Consider the following 26,496-nt stretch of genomic DNA (forward strand, 5'->3'; position numbering starts at 1 on the left):
CTATCTATCTATCTATCTATCTATCTATCTATCTATCTATCTATCTATCTATCTATCACCTATAATATAAATGACTTTATTTCAGAAAGCTGTCCTTTAGATTTATTTTTCAAAAACTCACTTTTGTCTTTTATTTTGGTCATTTATTTTTTATCCTAGAAATAATACCTCAAATAGTAGCATAGGTTTCAACATTCATGTAAAAATATGGAAACTTAATTGTCTATGTAACATGAATTTACATATGTTGTTTTATTTTGGATTTTTTTTTATTAGAATATGTTTTTTTTTCTAAAGTTTTTATTAGTTTTGCTAATAAAACTACAAAGACTTACAAATGGTCCAACTTCATTGAACCTTTTCCATATTCTTATTTCGGAAAAATAATGAATTACATTAATAATTTGAAATGGGCAGCTTTAGGCTACACCAAAAACATCCCACTTTCAAATTATTAATGTAATTCATTATTTTTCCTTGACATTTAGCTCATATCCGTGGAGAATGATGTGTACTGCTTATGATACTGACACATCATTTTGAGCAAAGTTGGACAAAGTGGAACAAAACACTTCCACCTGCCGTCTTCTCCCTTGTAACCCAGAGCCATAAAACCTATAAAACATCAGCTACAAATTGTATTCAGAAACTCCACACAGGCCACAACACAGTCCTGTTCCCTCAGCCCTCGATTCTCATGTTACGTCCCCTGGCAACATCACAGGTCATTTACATGAAAAAGAGTAATCGACCTTCTTTAAAAATACACACGCACACACAATCCAGACAAAAGGAAACATATCTCACAATGAAACAATGTGCAGAGTCAAAAATTATCTTTGTTCCGATAGGAATCTTTCGACACAGTAAGATCAAACAGTTTGCAAAACCCTTTGATGGCAATTTAATTCCTTTAAATATGCACAAGGTAATTGGGAACACATTTTAAAATACTTGAGATTATAAAATGGTACTAGCTCTGCAGCTGGGCAGAATAAATAATGTTGAAATATTTTTCTTACGGGCTTATAATCCAACAGTGTTCTACCAGTGGAACAGACACTGACAAATAATTTTTTCCTTCTGCTCTACAATTCATCTTCAAATCTCCAGATCTGCTTGACAGAGTTCAGGGACACTATAAAGTATACTTGGAGACATGGAGAGAAGTAGTGAAATGAACCTCCTTTGCATGAGAAGTTCATTTGCATAATGAGCCTCCGTGATGCTCCAGCTGTTTGGTGGGGCATCGCACAGGTGCTGTACGGGCCATGTGCGTCCGCCAAAAGCTTTAAAACACGGTAAGGAACTCGGGCAGGCCCTCTGGAGCACCATACCGATACGGTACCTGGTGCTCCGGGAAGGCTCCGGTACGCCCGTACTGGGGCGTACTGCCTGCAACCCACCACTGATCCCAGGACACTGCAACCATTTGACGGGACACGTCATAAATATGAACCAGTTGTTACGCATCCAAATGTGAATCACATCACCATAGGAATGTTTCAACGGTCATAATGTGAAAAATGGTTACAAGTCACTTTTTTCAGTACTGTTGTAACTACAGTCACTAAATGAACTGTTGTAAGACAAGGAGTACCTTTATTATTGTTTTTTATTTGTTTATTTGTATCTTGCCTTTATTAGCTTTACAAGTGACTCAAGGTGGAGAACATATCCAATCACCCTTCCTCCTCCTATTTTCCAAACAACAACCATGTGAGATGAATTGAGCTGGTAGTGATTGAGTGGCCCAAGGTCTCTCAGCTGCCTGGCTTTCATGGATAAAGTGAGATTTGAACTCCCATTTTCTCGTCTGGTGCCCTTTCCAAGCTAACCACGCTCCAAATATGTGGGTTTCAGTTTCCAGAACTCTTAGCAATGGCCACAGTAGCTGGGAAACTTTAGGAGTTGAAGGTCTTAGATTTCTCCCAGGTTGGGAAAGTCCAAAACAATCTATTTACATTAACCTTGTTTTAGTCATTCTTACACCATACTGAGATCATGGTGCAATGTTCTTCCTTTATCAGAAATTATCAACTGGAATTTAAATATGAAATATTTCCATTGTAATAGTTGCTGTTTCCAGCATGAAAATGGCAAAACTTGTTCTCAAAAAGGCCCAGTGCTATTTAAGACTAATCTGGGCATTAATTCAAATTAATATGTTAAGTACTTAATGGAGGTGACTATCATTACCTACTTTACTTGGCTTTATTGTAAGCACAAACCTTCATGTCACATAGGCTTTGATGTACCCAGAGGCTGTATTTTTTCAACCATGATCTCTGGTGTGTAAGCACAGTGCAGACTGACCTCAACCCCTCCTGCTGCAGGAGGAGTGACTTTGTTCTTTTGGGAGAGGACAGGCAATTCTCTGGGGAATTGTAGAAAAGCAAGAAGCAGGATGCTGGGTCAGAGAGAAGCAGAAAGCTAAGGTCATGCTCCCGTAGCTTTGAGATAAAGGCAGGAATTTCAGAAAAACAGTGTCCAGGTAAAATGAACCAGAGGAAGAATTCAAGGGTCTGGGTTTGTTCAAAATTTAAATAGATAACTATCTGCCAGGAGTTGGAATTGATATACATTTTTTATCTTTGTTTTGATCCATGTGCATTGCACTAATTTTATAAGTCTGCATAATTTAAGGATATTGTTTTTTTCTGTCAATTTCAACCCAATATTTATGACATCAGTGGTATTAATCTTGTAAAAACTAGTTTTCCCTTATACAGAGCAGATCAATACCATTTCGACCTCTGCTGTGATGCTTATGTTTATTTTTCTATAGTCCTTTGGGTTCTATTTTTGATTCTCTTCTGTTCATTTCTACTCATTGGATATGCAGATTGGAACAACACTTAATTTATCTTTTCCAATGTTGATTATCTACCTTCTAATATTTAAAGTCACAATGATATTTTCTAGAATGTAATGTTTTTTTAAGAGTCAGGGAATGCCACTGAAATATAAACTGAGAACAAACAACACTTTCCACCACTGATGACGTTACCTAGTTTGGGTAATGAAATGTCTGCAAAAAAACAACCAAGCTCAGAGAACATCAAGGACAGGACAGGGAAGGGAAGGGAAGGGAAGGGAAGAAGGGAAGGGAAGGGAAGGAAAGGAAAGGGAAGGGAAGGGAAGGGAAGAAGGGAAGGGAAGGAAAGGAAAGGAAAGGGAAGGGAAGAAGGGAAGGGAAGAAGGGAAGGGAAGGAAAGGACAGGGAAGGGAAGGGAAGGGAAGGGAAGAAGGGAAGGGAAGGGAAGGGAAGGGAAGGGAAGGAATCAATTCTTTACATTGAAATGAAAATATCTGATTTTTGACACTGGATGTTTAAAAGTCAGCAAGAAAACCACTCCCTATAAAATTAGCAGTTATGTGGAAGGCACAATTTAAAGGTCAGGGACAAATAAGCACCTTTCTTTGGGTCTAATTCTGCATTCAATCATGATAATGTGACACAGGGACTGGGTTTATGTTACACTAAGCCTTAGTGTAATTCAATTTGTTTTGGTTTCATGTACTCTCTGAATCCATCAGAGTTTTATCAACTTAAGGGTTAGAATTATAAATCAATCCAGATAGCTGTGGCTTTTCAATAAATTACAGTAAAGCAAATCTCTAAAAATACATCAGTGTAGCCAAGATTCTTAGTGTTCATTTACAATGACTGTCTTTATAATACTCTTTTGGCTACATCTGGATAATGCAGGATAAATTTTACCCAAAGGAAAAATGATGGAAATAGATACAAATCATATCTTTACTGACAATACAAGGCTTACTGTTTCAAATGTAAGAGAAAATCCAGATATGATGGACCTGACACTGTATAGAATTAACTTGCTGTTTCTAGGTGAAATCATCAAAGGATTTCAAGTTAGTTACATAGGAAGCAATTTAGAAGGCTGAAGTAACTTGCTACATCATATTCTCCAGAGAGATTGGGGAACCAAATTCTCCAATTATGGAGGAAATTGGTGTATGAATGGAAGACATGTCCCTGGTGGGGCATGTCAGGTTAGTTCAGAAACTAATGGTACACCAGATGGAAAACCTAGAGCAACAAGGTAAACCATAGTTGCCATGAGAATGCAGATAATTAAACTTTTCTTGATCTTTGCCAAGATTCTGGTCAGGAGGGGAACAGCCAAAACAAACAGAAAAAAAAAGAGGAAGGCATTGCCAAAAGATGAAGAGACATAGAGTAGTGCAAAGATGGCCCCTGAGGCAAGAGCCATCCCTTTTACCCTGCTAAGGTAAAGATAAAGGTTCCCCTCACACATATGTGCTAATCATTCCCAACTCTAGGGGGTGGTGCTCATCTCCGTTTCAAAGCCGATGAGCCAGCGCTGTCTGAAGACATCTCTGTGGTCATGTGGCCGGTATGACTAAACGCTTGAAGGCACACGGAACATTGTTACCTTCCCACCAAAAGTGGTTCCTATTTTTCTACTTGCATTTTTTACGTGCTTTTGAACTGCTAGGTTGGCAGAAGCTAGGACAAGTAACGGGATCTCACTCTGTTACACAGCGCTAGGGATTTGAACAGCCAAACTGCTGACCTTTCTGATCGACAAGCTCAGCATCTTAGCCACTGAGCCACCGCGTCCCTATTTTACCCTGTGAGGTAAACATAAACTTAGCAAAAGAGACAAGGAAGGTGTGAGAAATACAGTCAATGTTGCCTTGCCATGACCCTTTTTGGTACAAGAGGGAGGAAGGGGAGACATTATTAGGCTTCCAAGAGTCTATTAATACAGCCTATATCAATAAAATAGAGTTCTTGTAATTCTTGTGGTATCTGTTTCTCAACATGGTTCACCTCAAATGACTGACTAAAATTTATCTCATCACTATTATAAGAAGTTAAGCACTGCTTGTTACTCCGTGAAGTATACTCATCAATACTGAAGCTGCCCCTATAAAATTTGTTGTGTGTTATCAATTATAAGATTCAGCTTTCATTTGTGAGCAACCATTTCAGGTATCTAAGCTGGCCAGTTAAGATGTTGTCACTTTCAGATATACAGATTGCCAAGATGAAGTTAAAATGAAGGAGACATCAATATTAAGTCTATAAAATATGGTACAAAAGGTGGGGAGGTTTTTGCGCTATATTGTATCACACAGTTACGGTATTGGGTTATGTAACCTATACTTTACAAACTGTGAAAAGATGAAGTTTGTTGATGTGTCACAATGTTTTGCACCTGAGCTAAGAACTTTAGATGGGAGGGCTTAGAGCAGCTCCTCATTCAGGTATAAAGTGAGAGACATACAGTGACAATGAAAGAGAGAAAGGATCATCTCCAGTGACCAGAACATCAATCATCAATGGGAGAATCAATGCCTCTTAAATGAGGACAGAATTGAGAGGAGCAGCTGTCTTATACCCATGCTTAAGCAAAAGTAGTAGGAGTCCTTAAAGTAAAGCAAAGAACTGACATCAAAGTTAACAAGAAGTATCTAAAGATTTTTTTTTTTTGAGTTGGTAGCCAGAAGAAAGGCAGGAGAAAAGAAACTTTTTATAAATACAGAACTGCAGTGAAGATGGACTTCTCTCTCCTGGAGTTTCTACCCATCCAATTCAATCCAGGTTGGACATGCTGCAGATCCTGAGTATTATCTGGCGGGAACTAGAAGATGAGCCTTCTCAGCTATATCCCCTGCCTTGTAGAATATTCTCCCCCTGGATATTAGAATGGCCCTAATCCTATTAGCCTTTTGCAAGGCTTTAAAAAAAGTGGCTATTTACCAGGGCTCGGGGCTCAGAATGTATTAAGGGTCCCGTTTCTTGGCTTTACTATTAATTGAATACTCATCTTGATTCGCTGTTTATTTTCTCAATGTTTTTACTGCTTTATTGTTTTTAATTGTTTTTAACTGTTTTAACTGTTTTATAATTTTAGAATTGTAAGCTGCCCAGTCTCACTTGACTTCACCTATTTACCTTTGGACAATCTTTACTTCTTCTGGTTAGAACATTACAAAGTTACATAACTGTTATAAGACGAGGCACAATGTTCATTTTCTGGTACTTGTCTGTTTCGGATTATAGTGACAGATATGCAGCCTAATCACTGAATCTATGAAAAAAAAAAAGGAAGTTGCAACTACAAGAGCTTTTAAGTACATCAAGAAGTAATAAATCATTACATGTCTACTACTCTGAGGTTTTGTTATATTCCTCTATATATCTATTCGTAAATATCTATATATTCATTGGGATTTTTGTTTGCGTGGTTGGTGGTCAGTAACTAATGCTTATAAAGTTCAGAAACAAGAAGAGAATTAAGTTGGTTCCAGAATGAAGGGAAAAAACCCAGAAAACTACATACATGAAAACAGATGCTTTTACTTTTATTATTATGACAGGCTGATACACTCTAGAATAAAAATGATAATAAAAATGATTCATAATCTGCACATTTTCCTGACCCATTAGACCTATAATGTTAAAGAATAAATCTGTTGCAAAGAAAAAAGTATCCAGCCTGAACATCATTTTTTTTTATTCAATAAATTTATATGCCACCCATCTCACTAATACAGCAACTCTGGGCAGCTCTGATCTTTAGTTACAAAAATGCTTCTGGATATCACATCACACTTAAGCTGGTTCACAAATTACATTAAACATGACTGTTGCAATGAAAACATGCATCTAGAGCTGTGTTTACTGTAATTATCCTTTTGCTCTCATGATCAGTCCCCACTTAAAAAAATTATGAAGGGCCCCAAAGGAAGTTTTTATTTATATGGGTTATATTTATCATATTTAATGTGTTAAAAATTAAAAACAACCTGATGCACAATGCAAGAATGGATGGTAAAAGTGATGTAATTGGCAGAGATGACAAAACTCACTATCTTAAATAAAGAGAATTTATCTGCTTTTGTTTCCACCTGGAAACTGATTCTGGATTTTCTGCTTGAAATGGGGAAAAAAGTATAAAACTTTGATTTTAGGGTTTGATGACTACATTGACTTTGTGGTTTGAAATAATCAGGAATGTAAAGCGAAAGGATGAGGTTGTAACTTTTCTTGTACTGTACTGCACTAAAATAAAGTTGGTTGTCACTGCCTTTTTTTCTTTTTCCTTGTGTTTTGCACTCTTCTATTTCCTTTTGTTTATATTTGTATTTTACCTCATTATAAACTTTAATAAAAGTTCAAGTAAAAAAAAATCTGTTGCACTGATAGAATGTTATAGAATCATGTAAAAATAACAATATTAAACCACTTATATATTACCATAGTTAAAATATCTTTATAAAAGAAATTATGCTAAACCTTTTTTGAAAATGAAGAGTGAAAATATTTTACCTTTTTTGCAAACATCTTTAATTTTGGTTTCATTGACTCAGAAAGGGCCTTGGAGGACCTCTAGGTATCCTCAGACTTCAAACAAAATGTGCTTCTATTTATCAGGTGCTGAATAGAATCCAAATATGCTGTTCCATTCATAGGATGGCAAATGATCAAACAGAAGGGGTTTTTTATGCCTCCTTTTCAGTTTAATACATTATAGTCCATAAAAGTCAGGACTTCATTAAATCTCTGGAACGCATGGGGGCAAAGAGGACATGGGAAACCAAGATAAATCATTTTTGTCCTCTTACCTTAGCAGAGGGATTTGCTAATAAAATATATGCAGCAGCGTTGTATTCCATCCATTAAATTGGATAAACCGCAAAGGCTAAAAGAAGTAACCATACTGCATGTTACATGAAAAACAGGAGGGATGCATGAAAAACTCAATCAGTGTTACATGATTCAGAGACCATATACTTATCCACCTCTATGCAACAGAAACACATCAAAAGTTTGTAAAATAACTCACAAAGAGGAACTTGCATTGGTTTTCTAAAAAGTATAACTGGTAGGATAAACTATTTACCTACCCACGTACTTACATATATCCACTTGAAGATACCTAACAAGCGAACAACAATAAACTTCATTTTTTTCTCTCACACACATGTGCACACACATTGTTTAAGATTGGAGGTTGTTGTAGAGGATGTATTCAATGCTCTGTTAAGCCTTTGTTTGAACAATGTTGCTATGGAAGCAAACCAATGATGCTCTGCACTTTTATCAACACTTCTCTATTTAAATCTTCTTCTTGAATTTCCCACAAAGCTATTCACTGAACCTTACCTAATCTAAGATTCTGTTCAGATTCTCTCTCTTCTTCCCTAAATAGTCAAAAGGCATTTTCCCACCATTAGTCCTACAGTTGTGACACACATTCATGTAAAATTTGTTCTTTGTCTTTTCGGATCTTAAGAGCGTTAGAACTTACAATATATTCCTATTTCACAATCAAAAATGGCAGTATTCTGAATGTAAATTCATTCTTCAACAGCTGGCTTTTCAATTCCTATTCTCCAAAGGGCTAGAAATACATTTATCTGATAGTTATATGTCTACACTGCTTAAAAGCGTCTAGCTGATGTGTTTGTTTTCTTCCTCCAATTCAGTCCGAAGCTTTCTTGCCCAAAATAAATTCAATCCTTGATAGTAAAATGTAAAACACTATTTGGTTTCATGAACATGTTGGCCTGAAATGCTCACTTACCCAGGGAACAAAACAATTTGCATTACAATTTGTAGAAGGGAAGGGAAAGCTATCTCTTGAATTGGCACTGATTTTCAGGAAAGACCAGGAAAAGAACAGGTCCTGGCATATGGAGAAATTAAAGGCAAAGGCACAGAATAAAGTACGTATGGTACAGTATCATTACATGAGCTAAGAAGACAACTAAAGAACTAAAGGACAGGTGGGTGACCTGATAGCAGAGGAATTAAATACCCGAGGCAATGAGTTAATCACATGCTTTGCAGGGAAAGATTTTTATTCTTTCTAGGTGATACAGAAGACAGGTATGTTTATCAGGTAGCTGAAAGAATTTAGGATCTGCCACTATTGCAACATTATGACCTATCATGTGAAAATGAGCAAGACACTATGATTTCACTGAATCTACTCATTAATTCAATTCAATTCTTCAACCACTGTATAGGTTTCTAATTTTGGGGGAGATCATGGTTTCTCACACGAAGAGTTTATGCTGCTCATAGCTAATTACAGAATTATCACTATAGTATCACTAGAATGGTATAAACTTACACTTGGGGTTGATTCTTTGTTTCATTTTTATTAAACTATTAGCTATTCTATATTTCCACAAGTAAATATAAGCAGGTTTCATGTGTCTTTTAATAATTTATTTCAACAATAAATCAAATGTGTAATTATTTAAATCATTATTATCCAATTATACCAAATAAAGCATATTTTTGTCAGAAGATAAAAATAACAGAAATTGGGTAATAAAATGGCTGCAAAAAAACAATCAGGTTCAAAGAGCATCAAGGACTCCACTGTTCAATCCTGAGCTACATAAAAACCTTACGAATTTCTAAGTTTCAAGAGAGATTTTGAGGGGGAAAGAGATTTGCAAGGGGAAAAGATTAGCCATTCAAATTTCCATCTCCTTTATTTGCAAGAGAGAATTCTAAAATTATATCATATAACAATACATTCTAAAGCCTTAGGAACCATAAAGGAAATAAAGAGAAAACTTTGGATAATTACACATTTAAATAAAGCATTGATGAAATCATCCTTATTTAAGAGAATACCATACTAGTAGGATTTTGGTTTGATCCAGTGGTGGGTTCCGGATCCTGTTCCAACTGGTACGGTTGGAATGGGCCCGGTGTCATCCACATGGATGTGCACAGTGCACACACATGTCTTACCGTCCAGCGACACCTCCACTAGCCTCCGTGACGCTCCAGCTGCTCGGTGGAGCATCGCGCAGGTGCTGTATGCGCTGTGCGTGGAAGCGCTGAAGACTTTAAAGACTGGTAAGGAGTGCAGGCGGATGGGTGGGCCCTCTGGAGCATCATACCGGAGCAGTACCCAGTGCTCTTGGCAGGTTCTGGTACACCCGTACCAGGGCGTACCGCCTGCAACCCACCACTGGTTTGATCATACTATTATTAAATCCCCATATTTTTTTCTGGGATTGATCCAAGGTCCTTTTACATTCAGAGACAGTAAAGCAATCCATTGATATAAAATGAGCTTTTGTTAGTCACTACGAAAATAAATCATGTTGATTTTTATCAATCTTTTCCAAAGAGAAATAACAGGGGAAGCAAGCATGTACTTCAAACTAAGCTTAAAATAAGCTTTACTAAATAAGAATGACTAGCCAATCATGTGGTTTGGCTTAGCTGCCATTACTACATTTCTAAGCTAAGTGGATTCTGCATAACATCCATTGCCATCCCTCTACCACATGTTTGGTGTTCATTCCATCTTCAACACAGCATATTCCCCCATTTCAACCCACAGACACTCAAGTTTCACATGCTTTTCTTTTTTCTTATATAAAAACACTAGAAACCTTTCCTATATATTTAAAATGAAAATTGAGATTTTCACATTTTCATTATAAACCTGGCAGTTTCAGGCCTAAAAAAGAAAAAAGTCAACCCCATAATCATTTTTGATTCTTGCTGTTAAAATAAACCTTAGAAGAGTTGGCTTCTCTGCACTCCACAAGTACATGTCCTACAGGATGAAGCTAAATATTCACTAAGCTTGCTGAAAAATAAAGAAGCATTACCTCTCTGTTTATAAGAATTATCACAGCTTTCATTTGTGTTTTGAAATTATGCAGCTGCAAGCATTTCTAATATACTGTATGATAGCCATCTATAGAAGTTAAAAGTTACTGCAAAGCTACTGATTTTTAGCTTGGGAACTTCCACCATTTTAATTGGTTTGCTGGAGCTACCTTTTAATAAGCCACTATACTAATTCTTCACTGTTTCTACATTCCTCAGACAAGTACTCTTAGATATTATAACTTTATCATAGCAGATGGGTATTGACTCCTTCTCCCAGCACTAATCAAGCTGTCACCAGAGGTTGAAGGGCTGAAGACAGCTTCAAGAAAGGAAAAGAAAGAAAGGATAAAGTAATCACAGTCAGTTCCTACAGTCTACTTTGGCTTTAAATGAGAAAAAAAAACTATCTCACAGAAAGGGAAATCAATTACCTATCAAAGTGGTAGACTCTTTGTTGAATATGTGCTCCTATGATGCTTCAATTTAGATTCTTAGTTTATATTTAAAATTAAGTCTGATGTAGAATTCAGTTTAAACTGGAAACCATTCCTTAGTTACATATTAAATCCATGGATTAGGTTTTTCAATGCATAGAATCCATATTTCAATTTCACAGGTATCTAAATTAAAACAATCCCTTAATAATATGGGCTCAATTTATTGCAACATATAATCTTAGCGATTTATACCCTGTTGACCAGGGGTCTTGAAAACCATGTTTAGCTTAAAGCTTAATAGTGATTTTTATATTTTTAAACATAACATATTCAGTTGTTCATGATTAATGACATACTGGGGAAATGTAATCTCTATGGTATTTTAAATCCCTTGTTTATTCATTCTGTTTTATTCCTGTATTTTTTCTTTTTTAAAATCTGTTTGTATATCTTTTTTTTAAATGCCCGTAATTAAAAGCAAAAAGTCAATAATAATTTGGATTCCCATATTGAGCAGGGCATTGGACTAAATACCTGAATGGGGCCTTCCAACTTTATGATTCTATAAAACTTCTTAAAGTGTTTCGGCTTGATTCCTCGTTTAAAAACAATACACAGTTGGTCCTTGACTTAGACCAGGTTCCCCAGCCCTTCCAGCTTTGGGGACCGGCATGGGAGAGGGCATGGTTACACATAAGCAGCCAGCAAGTGTACGTGCACATATGTAGCTCCATTTGTGCGAGCAGTGTGCCACTCACGCAAATAGAGCACACATGCACACTCACTATTTCCGCAGCCCAGTTGTAAATAGCTCACAATCCATTAATGAGCTGCAGCTCAGCAGTTAGGGACCCCTGATTTAGACCACAACTGGGAACAGGATTTCCATTACTAAGTGATAAGGTCATTAAGTGAGTCATGCCTGACTTTACTAGCTTTTTTGCCAGAGTTATTAAGTGAATCATGCCATCATTAAGCCAAATCTGGCTTCCCTTATTGAGTGTGCTTGTTGTAAGCCCCCTGGGAAATTTGCAAATGACAATCACAAGATCCTGTGAAGTTGCAAGCTTTGTAAATAAACATTGTTTACCAAGCACCTGAATTTCAATCATGTTACTGCTGGGGCTACTGCAGTGGTGGCAAATGTGACGTCTGGTTGTAAGTCATTTATTTCAGCACTGTCATAACTTTGAACAATTGTTAAGCCAATAGTTTAATTTGAGATGTGTGTATGATTTACATCTCCAAATTCTTGTTTGTTGTTTCCTGTGTTACTATGTTAGTTTCTATACAATAAGGTTTCCAAGAGAAGTTTTGAAGGGACACAGATATTTGTGGCACTATAAAAACGGCATTACAAAAACAGAACTTAGCCAAGTGTGATGTAAAACAGTTATGAAAGACTGCTGGTTGCAAAGGGAAGATCCTTGACCTGGTTTGTGTTACTGACAGTGCTGATGATCAGTAAATGAACAACTTTGTTCATATCTTCACATGTTCCCGTAGGATAGCTGCTATTTCAGAGATTTGAAATCCCTTATTAAAAAGATCCAGATCAGACCCTGAACAACCTGTCAGCAAATTCCATGTTCTAATCAAAGTTGTCTTCCAGTAAGGTTGTGCCTCTGGTGCCACAAAATAAGTGGCTCCTGTGGAAGCAGGAAAACTTTCAAAAATGTTGGTAAAATGCTGAGCATCATCATTTATAACTGTCAGATCATGAAAGGATTTGTTTCCCTACAAAGCAAAGCTGCTACTCTCAAAAAAGAAAAAAAGATCTGGAACACAACTTCAAATTAACTGATGCTTCTTAAACAATGTGCTTAAACTGGTGGGATCTGCTTAGAAACTGTCTTGTCCTCTAGCCCAATAATGCCAATTATTAATATGTCCTTCCAAATGTGCATTTTTCCACCAACAAGCAAAATCTCTCTATTATAATAAGTGACGGAAGGAGGGTAATTTTTAGTAGGAAATTATTCCCATTAATAGAATATTCTGGATATAATTATTAATTATATCAATTATTAAAAAACAAATTAAGCCCTTTTAAACACATATTGTACTTTGACACTTAACGATCTTTCACCGACCTCTCAAAAGTTGGATTAAGTGAGATAACTGTAGTGTAGAATCTGGTCTAATGATTCTAAGCATGCATGTTGTCACCCTCTCTTCAAACACAAAATAAGCTATTCAATGAGCCAGTAGATTTAAAATGTTCAAGAAAAATAAACATAAGACACCACTTCATATGTGAAAACATTTTAAGAGAAACCAAATAAAAACGTTATATGGCTATTTTATTTTTGCACCCAGTTGGATAGGGTATAATCCCAAACACATTTAGTTGATACAATATATTCTAACCAGAAGCCCACAGATGGGCGCCCCACCCAGACAGGCTGGCGTCTGTTGTTACCATCACCAGGTCTGGCATTCTGAAGACTTCGCCCAAGGTTATCGCCGGGCACGTCCACCAAATCAGTGAGCGGGAGACCTCAGCTGGTAAAATGACTTTGATCAGGGAGCAGCTCATGCGCCTTCGCTAGAAAGGCAAAAGGAACCATTGAAGGTCTCTGGTGTGGAAACGCGCCTAAGGGACGATGCCGATGGCAGACACCATGGTGCCTAGCAACTTGGACAGCTTGGCTACGGACACCCTACGCTCCCTGGCTACCTGGCGGCTAGCTGCCTAAAAGTGAGCTGTCTTTCTGATGACAGAGAGACCACGACTGCCTCCATATTTATCAGGGCTCCTAGGTGGATCAGACTAGTGGAGGGGTGAAGGTGACTTTTGGGTAGGTTCACCGAAAACCCGTGGTCTCTCAGGACTGACTTGGTGATGTCTAGATCCCGTAGGGCATCCTTAAAGGAGGATGACTGTAACAGCAGTTCATCTAAATAACATTGAATTCGCACAGGTATCTGTCTTAGGTGCGCTGCCAATGCTGACATCACCTTAGTGAAAACCCAGCGGGCAGAAGACAACCCGAAGGGTAAGGCCCTATACTGGAAGTGGTGCCCTAGGTAGCAGAACCTGAGTTATTGACAGTGTTCTCTGGCTATGGGTATATGCAGATAGGCCTCCGTGAGATCTATGGAGGTGAGGATATCTCCCTGCCTCCAAGATGAAATGCAGTGAATGCATCTTAAACCTCTGGTATCATATGAATCGGTTCAGGCACTTCAAGTCGAGGATCGCTCTCCAACCGCCCAAGGCCTTAGGGATCACGAAAAGAATGGAGTAATGCCCTTGACCCTGCTGTTCTAGAGGCACTGGCTGGATAGCCCTGATGTCCAACAGGTGTTGGATGGTCTCTTGCATCAGCAACCTCCGGGTCGGATTGCTCGAGATAGGGCAGATCCGGGAGGAACTCGGGGGCCTGGAGAGAAACTCCAGAGACAGGGCATTCCGAATGGTGTTTTGAACCCACTTATCGGAGGAGGATAATTCCCAATGGTCGGCGAAGTACGCCAAGCGACCCCCAATGAGGGGTGAGCTAGGTCTAGATCTAGTTTTTGCGGAAGAAGTGCCCGCTGCCGCCTCCTCGAAAGGGTCGCTTTTGCTGTCTGCCCCTCTGCTGTCTGTCTGGGTATCTCTGCCTGGAAGAGAAACCTCCCTTGTACTGCCTGGGGCCCGAGTACCTGAAATCTGACCCCCTGAAGGAATCCTGACCCTGGAAGGAGGACACGAAGTCCTGGCCCCGAGGGAATGACCATCTGGGGTATGGAGAAGCCCTGAAGCTGGCCTTCCTCGGGACAGTAAGGAGCACCTCCCACTTGTCCTTGTTCTCTACCAGAAAGGGGTCAAGAGCTGCTCCGAAGAGGAATTCCCCCATGAAGGGAGCCGATGCCAGGCGCCACTTGTGGCGTACGTCCGCTTGCCACTGTCATAGCCAAAGTAGTCTGCGAGAAGTGACAGATGAGGCAATTGCCCTGGAGGCAAACCTGGCTGCCGCCAAGGTGGCATCTGATGAGATGTGCCACCAGCTTGTTGATGTCTTGGTGAGACCTGACATCTGATATGGGCACTCGCTGTTGGAGGTCCTGCAGCCACAGTAGAGAAGACCGGTTGAAGAAGGAGGCGGTGGTGGCTGCTTTCACTGCCCAAGCAGCCGCTTGGTGACCCCTTTGTAAGGTGATATCCACCTTCTTGTCTTCCTGCTTCAGCACATCCTCTGGTTCCCTTGGCATGTTCGTGGATGTATGCAGGGTCGTGACAGGGGCATCGATGGAGGGTTGTGACAGCGCCTGGGCCATGTCCTTATCCACGTTAAAGAACATCTTGTCTGTGGATGTAGGCGAAGGTCCCGCCATGGGAGATGCCCATTGATGCTTGACCAGGTCTAGAAAGTATTTGGGTGTGGGCACCGTGTCGACCTCGATGGCCTGCTCCTTGAAGATAGTCCCTGCCGAGAAACCCTGGGGTTGTGGTAATGCTTCTGTTGGTCTGTTGCCTAGTTTGGCAGCTGTCTTGGCCTTGAACAAAAGTTATTTGTACAAAGAAGGCTGGAATAATCCGGAAAAAGTTGGCTTGGGAGGTGGCATGCCTTCATCTTCAGAGAGTTTTTCCTCTCTGATTTCGCCCTCCTCTGAATCTAAGTTACTGTCCTCCTGGGACGAGCCCAGGGAACTTGGAGGGTCCTCCCCCTGGGTCTCCAGCCCTTCTGGTACCATAGGCCAGGGTGCCGCCTGTGGTTGTGTCTGAGGTAGTTGGAAGGCCACTGCTATGCACTGCTGGAAGGCCTGCATCATCATGTCTGGAAGTTGGGTACCTCTATGGAGGGTAGCTGGTTGGCACCCATGCCCACCGGTGCAGAGGAAGTGGCTTGTGGTGAAGGCCCTGTGGGTGGGAGTTGCCCCAATGATGCTTCGTGTGGGGGTGATTGCCACCCTTGTGCAGAACCCCAGAGGCTTGACATGTCAATGGGGATTCTTCCTTGTAAGGCTGGGTCTTCCTCTGTGGCCTTGCTGGGTGAGGCAATCTCTGGGGCCCTCCCCTCTGCTTCCAGCCTCGAGCTCGTGCCTTGGCTGCCCGCCTTCTTGCAGAGTCGCTCCAAAGTCCTATGCCTCTGCTTTTCAAATTTAGAAGTGGGCTTGGAGGCCTTGGGGCCACCTTCAGCTCCTAATTCCATTCTGGGGGGAATGTGCCTTTTCTTGGCTTTAGCCTTGGCACCCACCCTTTCTGGGCCGCCTCTGTGGTGGCCACTTATCTGGATTGCTCCTCTCCCCCTCCGGAGGGGCTGCTAGAGATCATTGGGAGGGCCCGGATCCTGCCAGTCTCCTCAGAGGTACTGGGGCCGCCATCTTTGATCATGTGGTCCCTTCTGGCTTCAAAATGGCGCTTCGTGCCAAAGAAAAAAGGGTGCTGCCTTTAAATTGTGCTTGCCAGCAGCTGGTGCTCCAAGGAGGTGCCGCGTGCCCTTGCAGCCGGGATTCCTCTCTTCTGCCTCCCCTGCACTGCTGGCTAGCTCTGCTTGTGCCTTCTTCGCTGCCTAGCCACGTGGAAGTGGTGCGGGTGCTCTGCAGCATTTGAAAAAGCTGCGGTTCACCGCTCGACCCCTGAGGGGAGCTACGGAGCGTTCCAATGCCGGTAGAGCCTCCTGGGCAAGGCTCACCTTTGGTAAGGCTCACGTTCTTGCTTTTTGGCTTGCCCGGTCACTGGTCCACATTGAGTGTCCCTGGACCCGCTCAGTGACCTGGGCAGCGCACCGTTCCTGAGCGCTAGTTGAGAGCACTTGCCAGCAGGAGTATCTCCTTTTTGTATCTTTCTTGCCTTTTTTTCTTTTTTTAGGAGTTCCAGGATGGTCCAACTGTCCAGTTAGGGACTGAGTTGATAACTGGGTGGGACCTGGTGACGAGGGTGTGACCCAAAGAGCTTATCTGACTCAGTCCAATCAACGAGAGGACAAGGTCAAACCATCCTGGATACTCCTCCCCCTCACTATGGAGAAAGACTGTCTTGAGCAATGGGCTGAAATGAATAGGGAGATAAACAGAATTCTGCATCTCGGAAGGAAATCTGAAAGGTAAAAAGCAGGAAGACTTGATTGGGCTGTATCATGTGTGAAAAGCATCTGAGAGACCTCACTGACCACAAGTTACATATGAGTGAATAATGCGATGCAGCTGCTTTAAAGGCAAATGTCACCTGGGGTGCATTAACAGACACATAAAATCCTGGCCACAGAAATTAATTGTTCCACTTTGTTTTTGCTTTAGTAAGATCCCATTTAGATTATTCCTTTTGAGACAAATTAAAAAAATATAGAGACAAATTGGACCAAGTTCAGAACATAATAAAAAGTCTGGAGGCTATCCTCTATGAAGAATGGTAGAAGGAACGTGATATGTTTAACCTACAATAGAAGCAACCCTTTAAAAAGAAAAAAAAGAACAATATCCCAGCAAATCTTTGTAAAGATTCTCAGTCATCCGGGTCTTTTTGTCCCAAAGATGCTTTTTCAGGAGGCAATTGGGCTTTCTTGTTTTTTTCTTTGAAGATATTTTGCTTCCCATCCTAGACCTAGAACAGTGTTTCTCAAACTTGGCGACTTTAAGTCCTGTGGACTTCAACTCCCAGAATCCCCCAGCCAGCATAGCTGGCTGGGGAATTCTGGGAGTTGAAGTCCACAGGACTTAAAGTCGCCAAGTTTGAGAAACACTGACCTAGAAGAAGAAAACAATTGCAGATCCAGGCAAGTTTGTCTGAGCATTAGTGTAAAAGACTTGACTAAGTTCAGACTCTCTTTTTTCCTATGGAAACTGCAAGAAAACGTCCTTTGATCCCTTACGCTGATCTCATTGATTAATCTAGAATTAGACAAAAATCCATACTGCATAATGTTAATTCCCCTCTATTCTTCTCCCATCCCAATGCCTGAGGGAAAGATGGAGTAAAACACTTTTGTCAGTTGTAGTGTTGTGAAATAGCCTCACCCAACACCCACGTTGCTATTTCTTGTTGATGTTTTCCTCTACTTTAAGTATAGTTGCCCTTGTGATTTTTAGAAGGATACCTTTCAATTGGCTTTTAATTGTGTTATATTATAAGAGCCGTGATGGCACAGTGGTTAGAATGCAGCATTGCAGGTTAATTCTACCGACTGCCAGCAGTTCGGCAGTTCAGATGTCACCAGCTCAAGGTTGACTCAACCTTCCATCCTTTCCAACCTTTGGTAAAATGAGGACCCAGATTGTTGGGGGCAATATGCTGACTCTGTAAACTGCTTAGAGGGTGCTTTAAAAGCACTATGAAGCGGTATTTAAGTCTAGTATTATTGCTATATTTTTCCCAGGCAAGGTCCTAGTTCTTATGGAAAGAGAATATAGATAGATTTCTTCTTTTAAAAAATAGCCTGTTTTATACCTCCTGCTATTCCAGCTTAATTGTATTTATTAATTCATTTATTTATTTAGAAACTTATATGGCCACCTCTTTTGTACATGATAAATCTAGGTCCTGCCTGCACTCATATTTGCGAACCAATTTCACCCCTCCACAAACCATCTCACTAGAAGAGATCTACAAGCCTTCATGACATCACAAACTTCTTCCCCATTGATCTGGCCAGTTGTAGTAGGCATGTAGTAGATCAGTTTGGTCTAGTTGTTAAGGCACCAGAGTAGAAAGCAGGAGACCATGAGTTCAGCCATCAAAGCCGGCTGGGTGACCTTGGGCCAGCAGTGCTCTCTCTCAATCCAACTCACCTCACAGGGTTATTGTTGTGAGGAAAATGTGAGGAGGAAGGTATGCTGGATGTGTTTCCTGACTTGAGTGTAAAAATAATAAAGAAGGGATACAAATAATAAATAAATAAAATAATGTTAATAATAATGTTTAATAACAATCTATAATAATAATAACAACAACAAATTCAAATAACAGCTTGAATAACTACATCCAGAAAAGTGAAGAACCAATGATTAAATAAGGGAGGCCTTCTGAAGACAACTAAATCGAAAGCTGAGTACAAGAAAGAAGTAATTGAGAAGCGAGCCGAAAATTGGAAAGCAAAGCTATGCATGACCAATACTTGAAAAGTATTGAAGGCAAAGCTGACCAAAAGCTAACTTGGAACTGGTTAAGATCAGGAGTACTGAAAAAAGAAACAGAAGGCTTTATTTTGGCAGCTCAAGAACAAGCCTTAGCCACAAATTAAATAAAGACAAAAATTCAGCATGTTACCACCAACAGCAAATGTCGCCTCTGTAATGAGAAAGATGAGACAGTCAATCATTTGATCAGTGGGTGCAGCAAAATTTCACAAACTGACTACCTACAATGCCATGACTGATATGCTAAGATCATTCACTGGAAATTGTGCCAGACGTTTGGATTTGAGTACAGCAAAAACTACTGGGAACATCAGGTTGAGAAGGTTCTAGAGAATGAAAAAGTCAAGATCTTGTGGGATTTCAGAATTCAGATTGACAGTCACTTGGCCTACAACATACCTGACATAACATTAGTTGAAAAGGAAAAAGTTTGGTTCATTGACATTGCAATACCTGGTGATGCACAAATCGAAGGTAAGCAGCAAGAAAAAATTATAAAGTACCGGGACTTGCAAATTGAAGTTGAGCGACTGTGGAAAAAGAAATCGAGTGTTGTCCCAATTGTAATTGGAGCCCTTGGAGTAATACCTAAAGGGCTACCTCGCTATTTGGAAATTCTAAATTTATCAGACGTGAACATTCTGACTCTACAAAAAAAACCACCCTACTTGGAACAGCGTATATCCTCTGACGTTACCTTAACAGTTCCTAGGTCCTTGGTTAGGACTCGAGCTGTTGAGCTACCAACCAGCCCCAAAGGCTGTGAATCTCACCAAAGATTAACCACATAATAATAATAACTATTCCCGCCTACTAATGCTTGAAGTATGTGCTCTGTGCATGAGCCATGGTTTATTTCTTATTTCTTAATTTATTAGTTCTGTTAATGGAGATTTTCAGTATTACAGTTTTCCTTTGTACAGCATCTTTTCTCAGAGGACTAGACAAAACAAGCTTGTTAACTGGGTTTAGGTTTTCCCACAACATGACTCATTGGGTGAAGTTAGCTAAACTTTCTGCATGACTGGAACTGTTTGGATTTAATTTAACCTCCTTTTTCATGTTTCCCTAACATATTACTTCTCTCACGCTAACCCACTTAAGTGTGACTTGGGAATAAATCCATGCACACTCAGAACTGTCCTGCTTATGCATCCCAAATCACTTGCACACTTCTACAAACATAATAAAACTTTGATTTCAAAGATACCCATTTCCTAGACATAGGATGCCACAGCTAAAAATTAGTTTGTGCTTCATCTACAAATAACAAAGCTGGTGTTTCTGAAACAGGCCAGACTACTAAAGAAATTGATATAATTTGTATCAATGTACATCATTTAGATAATTAAATAATAGATTAACATATATTTAAAATAAATAGGGACAAATTACATTCATTACATAAATGTGCATTTATAAATATGAAGAACGGTTGCAGAAACTGGGTATGTCTAGCTTAAGAGAAAGAAGGACTAGGGGAGACATGATAGCAGTGTTCCAATATCTCAGGGGTTGTCACAAAGAAGAGGGAGTCAAACTATTCTCCAAGGCACCTGAGGGTAGAACAAGAAGCAATGGGTGGAAACTAATCAAGGAGAGAAGCAACTTAGAACTGAGGAGAAACTTCCTGACAGTTAGAACAATTAATCAGTGGAACAGCTTGCCTCCAGAAGTTGTGAATGCCCCAACACTGGAAGTCTTTAAGAAGATGTTGGATAGCTATTTGTCTGAAACGGTATAGGGTTTCCTGCCTAGGCAGGGGGTTGGACTAGAAGACCTCCAAGGTCCCTTCCAACTCTACTATTGTATTGTATTGTATTTAATGGGCACCTCTCCCAAATAAGTTTAGATTTTACTACAGTTGCTGGTCAGATGACCATTTTTCATCTACTAGCAAGTTTATTCTCATTTTCTTTATTTTTATCCTGCCTTTATTGTTTATAAGAGAGTCAAAAGTGGCAAACATGCCTAATAGTCCTTCCTTCTCTTATTTTCCCCCCAACACCATCAGGCTTTTCATGCCTAAAGCGGGAGTGGAACTCAGAGTCTCCTGATTCCTAAATCAACACCTTAAGCACTAGATTAGATTTTTGGAGTTCTAATTCCCAGAGATGTTCATCACACTGGATTAAATCATGATTAAAAACAACAACAGCCGGTATGTTTAGAATATCACCCAGTTTAATTAAATAATGCCCTTGAAGATTCTAGACACTTCTGAATCTAGACTGTTCTATATCTTAGCCATGACCAAAGAAGATGCTGATTTCAGAATCCCTTATTATGAAGAAAAGTGTAGTCAAACATTAAAGTTATCCTTCAAATCAAGGTATGAATTCTTGGTAATTTCACAATTACATCCAGATAATTTTCTTGATGGCAACACAGAAAGCATATGCCATTATCTCTGTGTGGTGTTGTTTTTATTTTCACTCTATCCAGCCAGTGGAATTTTCTTGTGGTCTCTCCTGAAGCACTAGCCAGCTCTGATCCTGCTTAACTTCAATATCAGCTATCAAGGCCAAGTAAATACAGTTCCTGAATCTTATCGGAACCTTTGCCTCCGCTGCATCCTACAGCATTGCTGCAGAAGAATTAAATCTTTTAGAAAGCTACAAGCAAGCAAAGCAAGTTGCATGAGCTCTTGAGCAACTAACCACTGTTTGATCATCCCCAGGCCATTTAAATTTTATCACATGCCTGAATCACACAGGTTGCAAAACAGTGGCTGATTTGTCAAGGTGGGACGAAAGCCAGCGTTATCACTGGTGTGACAACAATATTAGAGGGAGCAGCTGCTCCATAACCATTTCTCTCTGTTCAGAATAATACTATATGTATTTGCTCATAAATATAATGGCCCCCAAAGCTAACAATAATTAAAAATAGGAGATTGTACACAGTTGAATAAGAGACCTTTAAAATACAGGAAAAAATAGAAATAGCTACAGTATAACTACAGCAGGGGTGTCAAACTTGTGGCCCACAGGCCAGATGCATCACACACTAGCCACGCCTACCCAGGGTTAGCGAAGGGGGGGAAAAGTCACGATTCATCACATGACAATGTGTTGGCGCAGGTTTGACACCCCTGAACTACAGTACTCAAAATCACATAATGCAGAAAGTGGCAATATCGTAGCTATGCTTTTACTTTTGTGTATTTTACATTTCTTAACTTTTAAAATTGTTTGTCTTCCATCCTTATATTGGTTTGTAGCCATAATAAAGATGTGATTGATTTAATATCGTAGCTAATTTTTAAAAAGATGTCAGGGCAACAATGGTTGTAAAGTGCCACAATTAGAACATCACTACAGTTACAACAGTTCATTTAGTGACCATTTGAAGTTACAATGGCCCTGAAAAAAGTGACTTATCTTTTGCACACATACGACCATTGCAGCATCCCATTTTGCAACCTTCTGACAAGCAAAGTCAACTGGAAAGCCAGATTTATTTAACAACCAGGTTGCTAACTTAACTGCAGTGATTCACTTAAAACTGTGGCAAGAAAGGAGGACTACCTGTATAATAAAGGTCCTATCTTTTGCTCTACTAAAACAAGATGCAACAGCCAATCCATCTGTTGCAAGTCAAGAGTCAAGCTAAATGGAAAGGCAGGGATATTTTCTTTTATGCAAAGTTAAAAAAATATCTTGGGTTGCTTTTGTACGGTACTTAAACATCTGGCAGTATATTTGTTTAAAGTTAATCTTCCTAAACTTGTTCTCCTCACATTCACCAGGCTTCCACACTCCTTTAATCTCCCAGACAGCACAACCATAGGTCAAATCTTTTTCAAATCTTTATATTTCAGTTTTCAGAATTCTTAGTAATTGCCACACAACTCCAGGAATTCTGGAGCTGAAGTTCATATACCTGGAACTTGTTCCATTTGAGGAAGGCTGACACGAATTATAGTGATTCAATCTAGTTCAATGCATCTGGGAGCACTGGGTTGTGAAGACTGTGTTGTGAAGTTTCCCTGCCTCTTTTTGCATGAAAAATATCTTTGTAACAATAATAAGTAGTGCATCCTTCTAAGCCTTGCAGTTTCATATTAAAAGGCTCCATGAACGGATGTCTATTTGACCCAGACACTTTGACTTAGGTGTTGCTGACTCATTGATAAGCCACACACATATATTGATTCCTCTGTGTGTGTGTGTAAAACCAGCAGATGTGGTTAGTTTGTGCTGTCATGCAAACCCAGCAGTTAAATAGTAATTAAGTAAACTATGGCTCAATTAACTGTCAGAGAAAATCTGAAGCTTGGATAAAATGCATAAAGGGGAAGGGTGAGAAATTGGCACAACAAACACAATTATTCCCAAACGTGTTTTGCATTTGTGAGAATAAAGTCTCTGCGCTTGTGGGAAGGGGGGGGACACCAAGAGCGCGAAGAAGAATTGTGCACATGGAGCTGTGTTCATTAAACATGACTGGGAGGGTAGGGAGTGGGGGTAGAATGACATTTCTTATCAAAAACATATGCTTCTGGCATCTGCTAGGTGGGGAAATCTGGCTACCAAGGCTCCACGCTCTGCTGTTTAGCATCAGCAGCATCTTGGAGTCCTAGTGGACAACCATTTAAATATGAGCCAGCAGTGTACAGCAGCTGCCAAAAAAGCCAACACAGTTCTAGGCTGCATAAACAGAGGGATAGAATCAAGATCACGTGAAGGGTTAATGCCACTTTATAAGGCATTGGTAAGGCCACACTTGGAATACTGCATTCAGTTTTGGTCACCACAATATAAAAAAGATGCGGAGACTCTAGAAAGGATGCAGAGAAGAGCAACAAAGATGATTATGGGATTGGAGGCTAAGACACATAAAGAACGGTTGCTGCAATTAAGTATGTCTAATTTAATGAAAAGAGGCACTAGGGGTAACATGAGAGCAGTGTTCCAATATCTCAGGGATTGCCACAAAGAAGGAGTCAAACTATTCTCCAAAACACCTGAGAGCAGGGCAGGAAGCAATGGGTGGAAACTAATCAATGAGAGAAGCAACTAGAACTAAGGAGAAACTTCCTGACAGTTAGAACAATTAATCAATGGAACAACTTGCCTCCAGAAGTTGTGAATGTTCCAACACTGGAAGTCTTTAAGAAGAGGTTTGGATAACCATTTGGTGTAGGGTTTCCTGCCTAGGCAGGGGGTTGGACTAGAAGACCTCCAAGGCCCCTTCCAACTGTTATTGTTGTTGTTATTGTTACACCATCCCCAGGCACTGCGGTTCAAACAACAAGTAGCAATCGGAGAAGCCCGTCGAGAGGATTCTCACATTTGAGGCAGGAACTCGGCGGTCCTTTCAGAAAGGGAGAGAAACCTTGTAACCGCAACATAAGTTGCGCTTCGCGAGGGGGGAAAAATAGAGGCGGCGAAACACTGACCTTCGATCCAGAGATTTCTGACAACAAAGCCACAGGCTCCCAGGAAAAAGGGGAGGGGGGGAGCGCTTCTTCGCCCACCACAATTTCCCGCGCTTCAGTGATGGGTTTCAAACCCTCCCTTCCTTCACTTACGCCAATCCTCCCCCGGCTGCCTTACGAAGCGCAAGCCACCTTTTCCAAGGTACTCCGCAGGTCGCACTCTTGATCTGTTGCATCACCAAGACGGTAACCAAGCCAAGCCAACGCGAAAGGGGCGGGGCTATGCGAGAATCTGACTGCCTAGCTTGGCCCGAGCCACTTCGGCACCCACCATCGTTCTTGCCTGCGTTTCGCAAGCGGCATCCTAGAGCTTCCCCCTTGTTGTCAGTTAGGATTGTTGCAAAAATATACTATTTTGGGGGTGGGTGGGGAGGAATAGCTGTTGTAGGATTCGAGCTGCTTGGAAGTTAAAACGCCGTCCGCAAAAAGCGATTCTCGGGCACATTCAGAGAAAGTCCCATTCCAAAAAAAAAGGGCGACGCCAGGCACCTTCGCAAGACCGCAACCCTGCGTTTTATTGTTGTTTTTTCCCTTCATTCCCACGCGGCTTCATGGGACTTACTCTTAAGTAGGTCTTGCACCGGATGCCCCTAGAGGATTAAGCAGACCCCGTGAGGAAGAGGCGCGTACTGAATACACAAACGCGGTCGGCAACGTGGAAAGAGCCGCGTGGCTTTGACGAACCCGGCGCTGCTCCTGCGTGTTTAATCTTTTTCCATCTCCCGCTGTTTCTTCCCCGAGGGATTGAGGACAAATTAGCCACAGGAGCTAAATCGATAATAGAAAGCCCAGCGCCTTAAGCTGGGAGAAAGGAGGCAGGGAGCGAGAGAGGGAGGAGAGACTCACCGCGATCTCTCCGGCGGCTGCTAGGTGTAATAAGCGAGTTAGAAACTCCCGCCGGATTTCAAGCTCTCTTTGCTCGCGAAGTTTTCTCAGCGGCGCTTTCACACACACGCACACAAAACCCAACCCCGGGGTCCCTTGTTAATTCTCCCCCCGGGTTTGCCCTTTCGAAAACGCGGGCTGGCCAATACCTGCGAAACCTTATTAGGAAATGTTTGTCGGAGTTTTGAGCCCAGGCGGGAAGCCGGGTTTTGAGCGAGGGCATGTGGTAAAGGCGGCCCGGAGGGGTGGGGGCAGGCAGCCGCCGCCTCCGGAGCGGACTCGCTTGCAGTTTTGACAACAAACGCTGATGACCTGCCGCCAGCCAGAGGGGAAGAGTCAGCCGCCTCGAGGCGGGAACGGAGGGGCTGGCTGCGCCGAGAGGGGAGGGAGGCCGGTGTAATGGCCTGGGGGACGGAGGAAGAGGAGGAAGAAACAGCCTTTATCGCAGCGATAAGCAACCCTCGGCAGTTATACAACTGTCGGGGGCGGGGTCGCTTCAGACGTTGGAGATTCCAGAGTCCATAGGGACACGGGTCCCTCCCCTGGGCTAACCAGGTTATGTCCCAAAGTTGCTTTTTCTGGAGGCGACTGGACTTTGTTTTTCCTTCGAAGACGTTTGGAATGAAGGAAGCTTCATCCAAGAAGCTTCTTCAGCTCTGACAGGACAGTGGGGAATGGAAGAGTATATATTCCTTGGAGACTGAAATCCTTCCATTCCCCACTATCCTGTCAGAGCTGAAGAAGCCTTTTAGATGAGAAGCGAAATGTCTTCAAAGGAAAAACAAAATCCAATTGCCTCCAGAAAAAGCACCCTTGGGACAACCATGACCTGGATGACTGAGAATCTCTACAGACTTTTAACCAGGTTGTTCTCAGCTCACATAGCAAGTTAAAACTTTGAAACATGGGATTGGGGGGGGGGAGCAAACACCCACTCTTGAGCTGGCATCATCCCAAATGAGCTATCTTTTTTTTCCCAGGTATGACTTATGACCAAATCTCCCCATTCCTGTTTT

General features: G+C 41.0%; 1 protein-coding gene across 4 annotated transcripts in view; it reads right to left on the minus strand.

Annotated features, from left to right (window-relative positions):
- Positions 1-25,744, minus strand: part of MYLK (myosin light chain kinase) — a 199,216-nt gene extending 173,472 nt beyond the window's left edge. The window contains exon 1 of one of the 4 annotated variants that reach the window (XM_081935683.1): positions 25,442-25,744. Coding sequence is in view for 1 of the 4 variants with exons in the window: in XM_081935681.1 (XP_081791807.1) it covers positions 23,038-23,053 (16 nt within the window). In the remaining 3 variants the exon portion in view is untranslated. Of the gene's footprint in view, positions 1-23,037; positions 23,057-24,556; positions 24,783-25,441 lie in introns of those variants that run through there. The other 3 variants (XM_081935685.1, XM_081935684.1, XM_081935681.1) reach the window with 3 other exon arrangements.
- Positions 25,745-26,496: the final 752 nt, after the last annotated feature.

The sequence above is a fragment of the Natrix helvetica genome (genome assembly GCF_964273705.1).
Source record: "Natrix helvetica genome assembly, chromosome: 1".
In the NCBI taxonomy this organism is placed as follows: Eukaryota; Metazoa; Chordata; class Lepidosauria; order Squamata; family Natricidae; genus Natrix; species Natrix helvetica.